The 15,533-nt window shown below is 36.1% G+C and overlaps 1 protein-coding gene across 12 annotated transcripts in view; it reads right to left on the bottom strand.

Moving 5' to 3' along the window:
* TPK1 (thiamin pyrophosphokinase 1) overlaps window positions 1-15,533 on the bottom strand; it is a 341,792-nt gene that overhangs the window by 206,924 nt on the left and 119,335 nt on the right. For 9 of the 12 annotated variants that reach the window (XR_004619106.1, XM_034638916.1, XM_011228209.3 and 6 more), the window contains one exon: window positions 6,125-6,194. The exons of the other annotated variants lie outside the window; for them this stretch is intronic. Coding sequence is in view for 8 of the 9 variants with exons in the window: in XM_034638916.1 (XP_034494807.1) it covers window positions 6,125-6,194 (70 nt within the window). In the remaining variant the exon portion in view is untranslated. The remainder of the gene's footprint in view (window positions 1-6,124; window positions 6,195-15,533) is intronic. 12 annotated transcript variants of the gene reach the window in all.

The raw sequence follows: 15,533 nt of genomic DNA on the forward strand, positions 1-15,533 counted from the left end.
TTTATCTAACTGCTAGGGTGGAAGTGACAACTTTGAAAATTATGTTTGGCCCTGACTAAAAGAACATTCCCCCCCAAAGGATCACTTGAAAGAAGTGATAAGAGATTCCAACGAAAAGGATAATTCTTAAGAATCAGGTCTATCAACTGCATTCAATGAACAAACAAGATTGTGGTGTACCCACATAATAGAACACCACTCAACAGTGAAAAGGGACAAACTACTGATAGACACAATCACATAGATCAATCTCAGAAGCATTTGGTAAGTGAAAAAAGTCACATACATAAAACAACAAGCTGAATGACTCCATTTATCGGACATTCTAGAGGGTTTCAGGAGCCAGACTATAGGAGTTGGGGACTGGATGCAAAGGGTTAGGAAGGAACTTTTCAGGATGATGGGCATGTTCTATTCTTGATTGCTAGAGGATATGCCTGTATACTACTGCAAAACTTACTGAATTAAATGCTTAAAATGGATGAATTTTATCATATGAAATTATACCTGAACAAAGATGACCAAAACCAAAAAAAGAACCAGAGAAACTAAACACTATATTCTTTCATTCCAACCACAATATGCAAAGAGCTTAAAACCTTTCTAGGAAGTAGTACAGTTACCACGTGCAAAGTACTAGCTATGAGAGAATATTTACAGCTGTTGTCTGAAACTAGATCATACACATATAACTATCCTGTAATTCATCATATCGTAGCTTTGAGGGGCCCCCCTCTACCCTCTTGGCTTATCCAACTCTTGTGTGACCAGCTCAAGTAATACACTTCTTCATCAAGATTTTTCTGAATACTCCAGAAGATCCTGCTCTCTCCCTGAAATGTCACAAATGGAGAAATCATAGCCCAAGGAAGAGAAATTACTTGCCAAAGTCTCATAATAATGAAGTCGCAGAATTAGATTTTGGATCCTGCCCTAACTGAAGAGTCTCTGCATGCCTTCTCACTACACGGTTCCCAACATGGAATTCCTTCTCTCTACAGTGAACGGACAGAGAGGACAAACTTTAAAGTTATTCATATGGAGACAGACAGATCACTGGTTCCTAAAAGTGTGTCGGATACTGGCTACCAGGTGCCTGGTTTGGTCATAATGACAATGGCTTTAGAGGCTGATCTGTAACAGCTAGAATCCCACATTATTCAGTTATTTAAATCATAGTCTGAAGTTGGCTTAGCTAGGGCACGGTGAATTTTAGAGCCACAGCAGTCATTCTGATTCCTATTGGATTACTCTGAAAAGCAGTATTGATCTGCTCATAAGAAAGCTGCAAGAATTTATAAAGCTAGGAAGTCTGAAATTCAAACTGTGAGAAAATTAATGGTCTGATCAGAATAAGAAACTGGAAATGAATCCTTCTTTTCTATTTGAGCACAAGTTCCCCTTCATCCCTCATTGTTAACACCTGTTTACATGAATGGTCATCTGTGTGATTTCAGGGAATTTTTACTGGATTCTAATCTTTTAAATTCAACAGAAAGCAACTCTTAAATATCTGAGCTAAATTAGAGTAATGTTTATATGATCATCTGTGGGACTTCCCATTCAGGATGCGGTATTCATCAATTATTCTGAGAAAACTAACCAAAAAACAACACCCTCCCCCCATTTCAAGTCCCTGTACACTAATGATACAAAAATTCACAGCTATTCCTCAGACTGTTATGCAGGTGAGTTTCAGAGTCTGCATCCTTTAAAATCACAATTAAAAAACACTCACATATAGCACTGATACTCATGTTACTCTCAAAATACCAATGAATTCAAAGGCAAGAATATACGTTTCATGATAAAAGACTCATTAAGATAGTAATAGGACACAATGTAAATATAAGACATTCTGGAAATAAGTGGGACGAATTCTATACGTGATCAGACAAAATGGGCATGATCTTTCCAGATACAAGGCACTTTGGTTTATACATACTAATAAACTATCTGAAGTTTCTTCTGAAGCCCAGGCGGTGAGGAGAGAAGCCAAGGGAGAAAACGGAGGAAACAGCTTGGCTAAAATGGTAAGTAAAAGACAAACCCTGATACTCAAGGTAATGAGTTTAGATTTTATCCAGGAGACAAAACAGAACCTTCCCTCCTCCCTGCTAGTCAACACATGCGTGTGCTGTGTTGGGGATATAGATTAATAATTAGCATGACCATAATTCTCTTATAACCTATAGCAATGTTTCTTAATCCATTTTTCAGGTTCAGAGAGATATCGATTCTATATCCCCAAAAAAGTCCATCTAGTAAAAATTCAGTATATTATGATTCCATTTCATAAAGACCAGAGATAGGCAGAATTACTCTAACATGTATCGGGTCAGATAGCAGCACCCGATGAAGATGTGGACATGGTGATAGGAGGGAACAGAGGAGGAGGAGGAGGAGAAGAAAAACAAAGAGTCCTCCAATGCATAGCGATGATGGGCAAGAAACAAAATCTGCTCCATAAAATCTCCTAGAAAACCTTACCCTGCTTCACTTGTTTTTTGTTTTTCCTCTCTACATCCTGTGACTATTCTGACTACAAGGCTGTGCTTTACCATTCTGGTTCAGACCAATGGTGGGTTTTACCTATTTTCAAGAAGTCAGGAAGCAGATGTTATGAGGCTACCATAGGAGTTTTTAATCACACACTAGAACCAAAATACAGACATGCAACTTTAGTCAGTATCAGGTTGAAGCTGAAAAATTAGGGGTACTGGCCAATATATCTAATACCCCACCACAGTACCCCACATTTCTAAAAACAGACATCTGGGGTTAGGAAAACAGTCAATTAAGTGTACGGGAATAGAGTTGTGGAATCACTATGTTGCACACCTGAAACTAATATTGTGTGTCAACTGTATTTCAGTAATAAAAAATAAAATATACTAATCTACATATTATGTTGGAATCAGAAATCAGTAGAGATAGTTCAGATGATTTAAAAAATAACGTTGGAGAAACTGGGTGGCCAAATAAATGAAGTTAGATTTTTTTTTTCTCGACTAAAAAAAAAAAAGAAAAAGAATATGGGAGTCACAGTCTTCCTAAAACCTCTTCCTCTTTAATCTCAAATCCATAACCAAAGCGGAGACCCAAATGTCATTGGCGGTGCCCATCCTACATTTCCCTGACTGGGTCTTCAACCTGCCCCAGTCTGACGTTCAGACTGAGCGTACCCCCAAATCAAATCCTGTCAGTCCTCAGAGCAGAGGTCATCTGTTTATCCAAAATGTGAGGGTCAAAGTCACTCAAAACCTTATGGGAAGAGAGAACAGAGTAGCTGTAATAAAATACTCATTTATTAACAAATATTTGTAGAGTATCTAATATTCCCACACAATTTTGTAGGCACCAGGGAGCTTATATTCACCTGAACAAGAAAAATTAGTCACATTTTCTATTGTTCCAAAGAGTAGAACCAATAGGTAGACTTGATGTAACTCTTCACAACTTCAGGAGAAATAACAGATTTTCTTTTTTCTTCTTTGTTTCTCTCAACTAACATATGTTCAAATCAACATGTATTATTTTCACAGCAATAAAAAACACTTAGGAGTTCTTTATTTAAAAAAAAAAAAAAAAGCCCTGACAAATAGAGGCCACTTTCAGAGTTGAAACAAAGATGGACATTTATGAAGATGGTGTAAGATCGACGTTAAAGTCGCTGTGGTGTTGGCCTCAGCTCTACCCTCCATAAGCCCTCTGCCTCCTCTTGCTCCTGTCTTCCTGTCTACACCAGGCTTCCTTCCTTCTATTCCAAATGTCTTCAGTGGGAGATGATTCTCTACACAGTCTTTTATTGCATAATTATAAGTTATTACATTGTAGATAGGGACATTAAATAAAGAAACAAATACGAACAAGCCAAGCAGTTGAACAAACAGAACAAACCATACTTCGCTTTTTAAAGCTCATAGTTCTTTTTCCTTTTTCTTTGTGTGGCTTCTTTGTTAAAAATGCAACTAAGAGGAATCATGTTTAGTCACCTATATCCAATTAGCGTTAACTGGTTAGGGCTTGTATTTAATGAGATTTACTTTAAGGATTTAACTCCCACATGAGGCAGTGAGTTTACTCATCTCCCTATTAGACACTTTACCCAGGCCAGACATGTCCCTAAGTAACAGAGTATGAATCACTGCAAACACATTATTATAATGAGAAAAGCAACGGAAAGTACATTTTCTTACTGAACATCTTCATATATGGTTAAATGATTCTCAGATAAACCACATAAATCTTCTGGAAGACTTCCATAAGATTACTTGTAAATGTGTTAAGAATATTAGAAATGTTATTTTGAAATCTGAGCAAAATTAATGGTACTCATTCCATAAACCTCGTAATCTGTTTTGCTTTCTAATGTGAATAAAAGTGTTGTGTGTTCTCTTTCTTATTAGTGTCCAGCCCGATCCAATAAGAGTAATCAGTATATAAATCTCGATCTTTTTCCTCAAGCATTTTAGATGGTTCTTATGGTCACAACAGAGCCGGAAGCACTGTGTTAATACCCATTCACAGCACTGGTTCACATAATTATGTTCACGAGCTACACCTAACACTAGAGAAATTGTACTCAGTACTAGATTCCTTGCCAGCAAGCCAGCTACAGGCACGAAACACAGTACCCAGTTCATGATCTTGGCCTCCTGAGCATCATGCCCTTCCCTGAACGAACCAGTCCAGGCACCGGTTAGAGTATTTTTCACCCATTGTCCATGTCCGGTCTTAGAGAATACAGACAGAGGAATCCATAAAGTTAAAAAATAAAGAACCATAAATGTTAAGAATTTAAATAGTTTCCTAGGCTGTCACTATTGCCATATTCTTTGATAATTCATCCAGTCCCTAGACATCAGCATTCCCAATTGCGAAGGAAACGTGCTCTCCTCCTGTAAGCAACCGGCTGCTTTCAAAGAGCAGCTCCAACATTAGAAGGTTGAAGTTAAAAATTCTGATGCCATAAAGATGTATTTTACATCATTTCAAACTACATATATTTAACTCACACCTGTGGTATGTTGAATCATAATATTTTTATTTTATTTTTTGCAGCAAGGAGGTGATTTCTCAAACTATAAACATTTCAGTACATTTAATAACACATATGATAGAAGTGGAACTAAATTTCACAGCTAGTCTACTTACATCTAGACTATAAATTCTTATGTTTGCCAAGAGGTTGAACTATAAACATGTTGGCAATGAGCTGGATTTAAATTTGTTTTCATCAAATGTATTCTCTTACCTAAAAATAGCTCACCATGTAAAGATCAGGAAAACCAGACAGCAAAGATAACAAATCATTAAAAGTTATTTATCTCCTAAAATATATGTGTGTGCATAACTCAGAAGTAACTAAGTTAAATTTTACTTAGCTTTACTTAACACTACTACAAAAATCTCACATCTACCACAGCATGTATCATTTGTTCATATGAGGTCGGTTTTTATTCATTTAAACAGCTTTATTTTAGTTAATGTTCAAGGTCCTCACAGATATCAGTAGTTGATAATGCTATTTAATAAGACTTTTGAAGTAGTAGAATGAGGGTTGGTTTTTTTTTCCACAAAAAGTTTATTTTCATTCAATTAGCTCACATATGTCCATCATTAGTTTCGGATGTTCAGTAATTCTTCAGTTAAGTATAACACCCAGCGCTCATCACATCACGTGCCCTCCTTAACGCCCATCACCCAGTTACCCCATTCCCCCACCCACCTCCCCTCCATCAACCCTCAGTTTGTTTCCTAGAGTTAAGAGTCTCTCGTGGTTTGTCTCCCTCTCTGATTTCTTCCCAGTTTTCCTCCCTTCCCCTATGATCATCTACTCTATTTCTTATATTCCACATACAAGTGAAACCATATGATAATTGTCTTTCTCTAACTGACTAGAATAAGAGGTTTTTAAAAAAAGAGTAGGATTGGCCTAGTTCTTCTAAGAGATACACTCAAAACTAAGAAATAATACAACATGGTTGAGCAGCTCTATCACTGATGTGTTTTCTGTTAATTTTGAAGTAACATTAACAGTCATCATTCATTAAGGAGAGAAGAGAACAACCTGGAGAGCAGAATTAGTGGCATTTTGGAAGCGGACTGAAAGAAAGCATACCTTTCCCTCTCTCCTTCCATGGTATCATATAAGCGGTTGGCACCTCCATCAGCACAGGCTCTTAAAAGAGCTTCAAAGAGAAAAAAACAAAACATTTCAATATAAGCAGCTTAGAGCAGTACCTCACAAATGGCAAACAAATGATTAAAAAGCAGGCATTCAGAAACACACACACAGTCACACTTTCCTCTTTGGATCTTTTCACATTCAGCCAGTGACCGCCACACTGCAAGTGATCCTATGTGGCACATGCTCAAGACACACAGAATCACCTAAGACAGACTGTATTTCCTTTTTGTAGCTTTTTCAATTCCTCTTACTAAGTTAAAGGGGAAGATTGTAGAGGGTGTCTTCAATCCCTCTTGAAGCTTCTTTTTCCTTTACAAGAGAAGATAGGCCTCGTGCTCAGTAAGAGACAATAGGACATAGATATCACTTTCTGCCCTTTAATTTTTACAGATGTTTTCTATTTATGGCAGGTATGGGTTTCCATATTTTGTTTTGATATAAAAAGTTTCTTTTAAAAATAAAATCATAAACATAACATTGTAAGCTTATTTTACAATATTAAGTAATAATCTAGATAATGTGTGAACACTGTAAAAAATTTAGTGAGGTGGGGCGCCTGGGTGGCACAGCGGTTAAGCGTCTGCCTTCGGCTCAGGGCGTGATCCGGCGTTATGGGATCGAGCCCCACATCAGGCTCCTCCGCTATGAGCCTGCTTCTTCCTCTCCCACTGCCCCTGCTTGTGTTCCCTCTCTCGTTGGCTGTCTCTATCTCTGTCAAATAAATAAATAAAATCTTAAAAAAAAAAAAATTTAGTGAAGTGGCACAAAATTAAAATTTGGGAAATACTAAGATATTTGAGTAAGACTGGCTGTCTCTCCAACTGGTGCTTTTAGGTCTTGCTTTCATTGTAAGATTTGATGCTGCTGATGAACTGTTCCTTGAAATTCTCTTAGTCCAGGGACTACTATTTTGTTGTTGTCACTTCTTTAATTTCCAATTTTCCTAGAAAAGTCCGGTACCTTAGCATCAGTTCCTTTTTTTCTTCTTCTTTTTTAAATATCCTTTACCTAAATATTTCAGATCAAATTTTATTTTTATCCTGGGTGAGGACAGTGAATGCAGGTAAGTCCAATTCCTCACCCCAAACAAACAGAAGTTTGTCTCCTATTCCCACGTAGCTGTTAAAACCAAAGTCACTAGAGCCACAAAGATAAGCAAAAACCTTGGGACCAGCAGCTTTGGAAGAAACACACTACTCTTTTGAGCTACTTCTTCGATTCATGGCACTTATGAAATCCCTTTCCCTTTCTGCAACTTTAACTACACATTTAAAAGCGTTTATAGGGGCGCCTGAGTGGCTCAGTCATTGGGCATCTGCCCTCGGCTCGGGGCGTGGTCCCGGCGTTCTGGGATCGGGCCCCACATCGGGCTCCTCTGATGGGAGCCTGCTTCTTCCTCTCCCACTCCCCCACTCCCTCTGCTTGTGTTCCCTCTCTCGCTGGCTGTCTCTCTCTGTTAGATGAATGGATGAAATCTTTAAAAAAAAAAGTGTTTATAATATTTACCTCCAATGTCTAGATATTTAAAAGTAGTAGGATATGGTAGAAGACATCTAATTAGCCATACTGGCAAACATAAAAGTCCTAATGTGTTTTCTACTAATCCATAATATGTTAAGACTATTTTCTGTGTTCCATGTTTATCAGAAATAAAACAGGCCAAGCAGCCAAAACAGATTTCCTTTTTTGCTTTAGCTTCCTCATCTGTAGGTGGGGATAATATGGCTTAGAGTTATTAAGCAATTAATGATTTAATAATTGTATATATTGTTCATCAGAATACCAGAACACAGTAAGCATTCAATCAACATTTGGTTCTCTTCCTCCATTTTTGTTAGGATGATTATAAAGTCTAAAAAGCTTGTGTTCCTGGACAAGGAAAGCCTAAGTTACTTAACACAGTGCATGACAAAAATAAGTTTTTACAAAGATAAATTTAAGAGGTACATCTCATTTTGCCAATTACCTACAATACACATTTCCTTAGGAGGAATGGCAGCCAAATTCAAATTAAGCCACAAGGATAACTTGAAGAAGATCACAGAATATTCTGCACATTTCCTAAAAATGAAAACCTAAAAGTTCAAAAGCATCAAAAGCTAAAATAGGTCTCACATATAAAATATGGCATAGAACTGAATAGGGAGACTGAAAACACTGATAAATAGAAAAAGATGGTGAACTATCAGTAATTACCCTCCGAGTATATAAAACAATTATCTGTAAACAAAATTAACTATATGAAATCTTTTTATATAAAAACTGATTCATCCAAGTAATATGAAAATCAAAGAAAAAGGTTTTAGTGGTTAAGGATTATCAAACAGAATGAGTTGTCAACTCAAAATGAGTAGTATTATTCTACAAAGATTAGTTGAAATCAACATGTATACGTGTTATGTTCCAGGCCCTAAACGTAACAGCAAAATGAGTAACAAACAGATCTAGTATCCCAGGCTCACAACTGAGCGGAACAGAGACCAAAGCAAATACACATGACGCACTGTAGACTCTGATGAGTTCTGTAATAAGAACAAAAAGCAACAGGAAGACAAAGAAGGGAGAGAAGAATTTTAGTAAACAGATCTGTAAAACTGCTTATCAATAAATCTAGCTCTGGTAAGATTACAATACCAAAACTTTCTTTAATGTCTGTTACTTCCTATGCCTAAATTTAAATTGACACTTTTAGAGCGGTTTATGGAAAGAGAAATATTTAGATCATAGGAAGCAAATGTGTCCACATCTATTCTTGTTTTTGTGTCCACATCTATTCTTGTTTTAAATGGCAAAGGGAGCAAAAATAACCATGAGGAAATCTGTAGACTTTTTTTCATTACCTTTCAGTTGAGAGTAACGGTACCATCCCGCTGAAAGGAGAAACAAGTTCCCGTCTGTCCTTAGAACTATTCTCTTTTCAATGAAGTTTGACTTAAAAAAAAAATGTATTCTACCATTTTTAAATTTTAGTAATAAAATGTTTTAGCTAGTTTGAAATACTTCCCACATATGTAAATAAAATTACTTTTGAAAAATAAAATATTTCAAGCATAAATAATGCTGGCATGAATTCACTGACAGCCCTTGGAAAAATAAGTTACAAGTATTACTATTAATGAAAGTAACAAACTAAAAGAGCCAGAAGTAGAAGGTACTCTTACATAAAATATTTTTTTTACAGATCATAATGAATCAGCCTCAAAAATCTGTTCACTCCCATCATTTAAATTGTTCCAAACTTTAATAAATAGGTTCATGAGTTATCTTGTAATGCAAAATTTTCATTGGTGACTATACAGCAAAAGTTTTGCATATTTATCAAATATAACTTCAATGGTTGAGCAATTATTTACTATGCTTCAGGCTGATATACAACTGAAGACTGAAATACACTAAGGCATTAACTTCATACATTGTTATTGATACTACCAGTAAGTATATTAAATGCTTCTGAAACTAACAATTTTTTTTTACCTGGCATAATGTAAATTAATGTTACTGACAGATAATGAAGGGCTCCATTCAGCATCAGAGGTTAATTGGCTAGTTCATTCATTTTTGTTGAATAAAGTTGGACAGAAATAATTTGACTTTCTCAACAGTAGACTATTAAATTAGTTCCAAGTATTAAAATGAAAGAAAAGTAAAATAAATCAAAGAAGCATTTCTCAGTTTAACTGAAAGAAAACTAGATATAAAAAATTTCAATTCTAATTTAGATCAGTCACTTATTAGTCCTATGACTTTGAGCGAATTCAAAGCCTGCTGATGCTAATATAAAATAAAAATTATTAAGTATATTTTGTCAAATTTGCAGAATTTTTCAGGGACTAGAGGGAGACAACATAGAAGAAACTAGAAGGAAGCAGCATAGGGAAACATTCTCTCACATGCTGTTGATGATCTGTTAACTTTGAGGGCTAGTTTGGCAGATTAATAAAAATTTAACTGTTCAGCCCTCTGATCCAGAAATTCCATGCAACCTACATAAACACTTGCCCAAATTCACAAGGACACATGTACAAGGATATTCACCGTGATAATATGTGTAATCATGAAAGACTACCAGAGAACTTAACAGGTCACCAGTTGAATACTGGTAAAATATATCATAACCATAGTAGGGAACCATAAAAAAAAGGTAGCTCCTACATGTATTTGTATGTTATCTCTTATCAAATATATTGTTATATAACCCTTTAAATAGCCCTTGCTCAAATGTTCCTTGCAATAGCAACTCAGAGAACATACAGGAGTATACCAAATCCAAGAAAACTAAGAATCAGGCAAAAGTTACTGTATTAAGAATGCAGCATAACAAGTAATTATGCACTTGTGCTGCAGAATGGACACCCCCCTCCGCCCCCACATACTCCTGAGGAAACTCATAACAACTAGCACAGGATAAGCCTCAAGAACTGACGGCTTCCATGGCCATTTGCATCCCAAACATGGAGGGACTGGAACATTTCAAAATTCCTCCTGGGAAATGATGAGGACTTCACTATTTTTGTATCAAACAAGTTTTATTATCTGTTTTGTACCCTTCCTTAAAGCTAAGTAAACTTAGTACTGAGTAAAGCCTATCATGTCTCGTGAGTTTGTTAATCCAAACCCCAGACCACCTTTGTATTCTACACACTCAACTTTTTAACAGTGATTGCTGTGAGGAATGGGCATGGGGTCATGGAGAAGACATTTTTTTTTCCACTCTTTACATCACATGCTGTGCTATTAAAAATATTTGTACAAGCAATTTGAATATGGTAATTATAATTTTAAAACCAATGGTTATAACTAAAAAAGGGAAATACACATAAAATAACAAGAATAATCCCATATCTAACCCCATTATTAAAAGGAATCAAATATTTTGTCAGACTTTGCCAGGATTGAATTGAAGATGCCCATGGTTAATTGAGAGGAAAGAGAAGATCCAGAATCTTATTTAGAAGAAGTCGTACTGTATCCATAGAGCACTAAATAACTCCAATTACCCAAATCTTGTTTATTCCCAACACAGGTCCTTATCCCCAATACCCCAAAGATTGAATTAGTCTTTGTGTACCCAAAATCAATCTAATCTGTCAATGAGTGGTTTGAATCAGGAATCTTTCCCTGCCTGACACAATAACCACAGAATCCCCAACTTCTACCCTTTAAGCCAGCTCCAGCACCCATGAGTTAGTCCAGTCATGGGAAAAAAGGTAGTTCCCTTCTGGAAGAGACTCAGCAACAGTTCACTAACATATGTACGTTAATAAGGAAATGATTCCTTATTTCCTAATAAGGAAATTACTGATAAACGTGTGAGGCCACACACAACTACACAATGGCCAGTAGAAGGTTAACTATCAGGCACTACAGAGAATGGTGGTGTTTTGTTTTTATTATGGTAAGAACACTTAACATGAGATCTACCCCCTAAAAGCTTAACAGTACTCTATTGTTAACTATAGGTGCGATGTTGTATAATAGATCTCAAGAACTGAGCATCAACTCCTTATTTGCTCCTTCCTTCAGCCCACGGGAACCACTATTCTATTCTCTGCTTCCATGTTGGACTGTTTCAGCTACCTCATGTAAGGGGAACCATGCAGTATTTTTCCTTCTGTGTCTGGCTTCTTTCACTTAGCTAACGTCCTCCAGGTTATCCATGTTTTCACATATTGCAATATTTTCTTCCTTTTAATTTTTTTTATTTTGGGGTGGGGGACTCCCTTCACCCATTTCTCCCATCCCACTTCTGCTCTCTTTGGCAACCACCAATTTGTTCTCTGTACCTATAAGGTACTATTATTTTTTCGTTTTTGGTTTTTTGCAAGATATATGGCTTACAAATATTTTCTCCCATTCTGTAGGTTGCATTTTCACTCCACTGTTTCCTCTGTTGTACAAAAGCTTTGTGGTTTGATGTAATCCCAATTATCTAATTTAGCTTTTTGTTGCCTATGCTTCTAGTGTCATATCCATGAAACCACTACCAAAACCAATGTCATGAAGTTTTCTCCCTATGTTTTCTTCTGGAAGTTTTATAGTTTTGGACTTTACATTTAAATCTTTAATCCATTTTGCATTGAAGATAAGTGTTTTTAACCAATTTTCTTCTTTAGAGACAATACTCAGCAATAATTCACACTTTATACTTAAATCAGCCAAGAAGCTCTAAATCAATGAGTTCTTCCAGAAATATCTCTTGCTTAAAAAGCTTTAATTTACCTACAGTTATTCTCTGCCTGTGTTAAAAACTCAACCATATAATGAAGCCTAATAAGAACCAGATTCTATATAAGAATTCATGGAAGGTTTTCTTTAATGAACTATTATCCTTAAGCACATCTGGGTGTCCGCTTTGGTTTTTTTTAACACTTCAGAAAAAAAAAGAATGTCTGTTTAGGATATTTCTGTTATTTAAAAGAGACGTTATAGGATCTTCCTTGGAGATCTTCCATAAGTGGGGTGTTAAATATATTTATCAGTGATAAAAAGAAAAAACACATATAAGATACAATCATCTATGTATAAAATAATACAGGTATTGATTTTTCCATTTATACAGTTACAAGCATAAGATATTGTTACAGTGGTACTTTTGCAAAAGAGGTCAGGGTTAGGAGAAAGATTTATTTTTGCACTCTCAGCCATAAGTGACATTAAATCTATACCCAAATTCAGATTCGGCATATGGCCCAATCTATGCCATTACAATCTCCTGCTATCCAGTCAAAAATAATGACACCACAAGAGACTTTCCACATTCCCTTTTCTACTGTCCTGCAACCAGAGAGACTCAGACCTGAGACTGAGAAGCTTGGGTCTATGGTCTATATCTACGAGAATGAACTCAATACAGAAAAGGTAAAGCAAGCAGGGCATCACACCGTTTGGGTCCCACAACAATAGCAACGGTCAGGCACTAACCTTTTCAATTATATAATCTATAAATTCCCTTTTTGGGTTCAGCACAATTTGGGTTGGGTTCTCTATCATTTGAAACAGGAAGAGCCCTAATATACAAATGTTAATTTCTACTTCAAAGACACTTAATCTTCCCTCTATCAGTTGGAGAATACTATCTTACTATGCCTGAATCTAGGACAGACCAACTCCTTAAGAGGAACTGCATATTTCTGTAGGTAGTATATACTAATATAGACTATCACCAGCAAAGCTTTGATTATAGTCCAAGTTGGTTCATGGACATGGTTAACCATGGACTTGGATAAGCATGCTTTTCCTATTAAGACATTATTTCATGTGAAAACACTTTCATTCAGAGGATTTCATGAAAATATACATTCTCTGAGAGAAAGAACAATTTACTTTGTTCATAGGAGTACTGAAATGTGTAATTATTTGCTGTTTAGATAACTCAGTTTTAGATCAAAGGTTTTATTCATAGTATATTTATGTAATTATTAAAAAGCTCATATCATTTGTAATAACCTACAAAGAGTAAGTGGCATAGATTGGGCCATATGCCCAATCTATGGGCCACTCTTTAAATTTTAGTCAAGTCAGCACAGAATTTTCCTTATTTCAAATAAAAAGCAAGTGGTATTTATATTGAGCATTTATATGCACAGTGCTGTGCTAGTCCTAATGATCTGGTTCATGCCATATAATGAAGATTTTTATTATCTGTAGGTAAATGTTGCTATGTAAATTCTATTATCCTTTCTCTCTTCCACCTTCTATCTCCTCCCTTTCTAGTTATGCACCATGGAGATAAAGTATGACATTTAGTTATCCTTGATGCAATTTACAAAGTCTAAAATCAGGTAGCTCTTTAATACCGAGTGATACCAAATACCTCATTACTAAAAAATCTTAAAAACAGCCAAACATCAAACTGTGTATCCTAAAGCAGCACAGGGAACATTTTTTAAAAAGACAAGAAAAGCTCATAATGGGTAAAAACTGCAAATAGCTAAGCAGCACAGAAAAAGATGGTCTTATATATGTGAGGCCAGCACATGCATGTTTGTCCAAATGGGAGTTGTTTAAAACAAGGCTGAGGACATTCTAAATCATTAAATTTTTACTAAACCTTGCCGTTCTTTAGGGAAAAGGTGGTAAATAAGCACGCTCCATCTACAGTGAATAAGAAAACATACAATCAACCTTTGCTGGTATTTATAACACGGGGTTGTTCGACACTATTCACATTCTGGGCTTTTGTTGTGAGGGGTTGTTGAGTACATTGTAAAATGTCTGCCAGCGTCATTGGACTCTATCCACTAACTGCCAGTAGCAGCCCCAAGTTGTGATGACCGAAGTTAGCTGCAGACGATGCCAAATGTCCCCTCAAGGGCAAAATCACTCCCAGTCAAGAGCTGATGCTCTCATCGAAGGGCCACTTCCACCTCAGCAGGCTGCCCATAATCCCACAATATCCAGCTCTAAGGCAGATTGTTCATTGCTCCTCTCTAAACTTCCAAATTAAAAGCAAGACTATCACCTAGAAACTACATTCCGAAACCTAGCTACCAAAGTCAGGTGAATTAACAAAGCAACTCATGTCCTAACTAAATTGCCTTCATTTCTATTCCAGACACAAATGTACCATCTTAACCTCTATCATAGACTTTCTGAACCTTCAGTCAGACTTCTCATATAGTTTCTACATGACCGGATATCTACGATACTCTGGGTAATCTTCTAGCATGATCCCACACCCTATTTATGCCTCATATTCGTTTGTCCCTATTACTAAATTATTGACACCAGTCACAAAAGGTGAAGCCATGTCCTTTTGACTATCTTCTGGGAACCACTGGGTAGTTCCCATCAATTCCCAGGTGGGATAAGAACCACCACTGCACAAACATCACCCTAGATGGTGAGCATGAAAGCGACAACTTCTATTAGCTGGGTTCACTTCGTAACATACAAAGATTGGTAAGGTAGTAGTAACAAGGAGAGGTGGCAAATCTGTATGAAAGAGCAAAATTAGTAAAATGCCTAGAACTACTAAAAGAGTTGAAATAGAAGGAAAGAACAATGATGGGGCCTGATCCACTTAGCAAAAATAAAAGCCTTTAAATAAAAATCTCTTTGCCGATGCAAATAAGTAAACATAATAGAAGGTACTTTTGCTAGTACCTCAGATATATTTATAAAAACATTTTAACACTATTTAGTGAGAGTTTCTAGCAAACAAATCTACTTTCTTACACAATCATCATTAAATCAAAGCGGTAATAATAGGTTAACTTCAGTAATTGGGCCTTACTACAAAATAATTAGAAACTGAGAAATAATTACGTATTATTACTACCAAATAATGCTAGAATTTCACATTATAATCTTACAACTTGACTATGCTCATTTTCTAACT

Source organism: Ailuropoda melanoleuca, chromosome 1 (genome assembly GCF_002007445.2).
Source record: "Ailuropoda melanoleuca isolate Jingjing chromosome 1, ASM200744v2, whole genome shotgun sequence".
NCBI classification, from domain to species: Eukaryota; Metazoa; Chordata; class Mammalia; order Carnivora; family Ursidae; genus Ailuropoda; species Ailuropoda melanoleuca.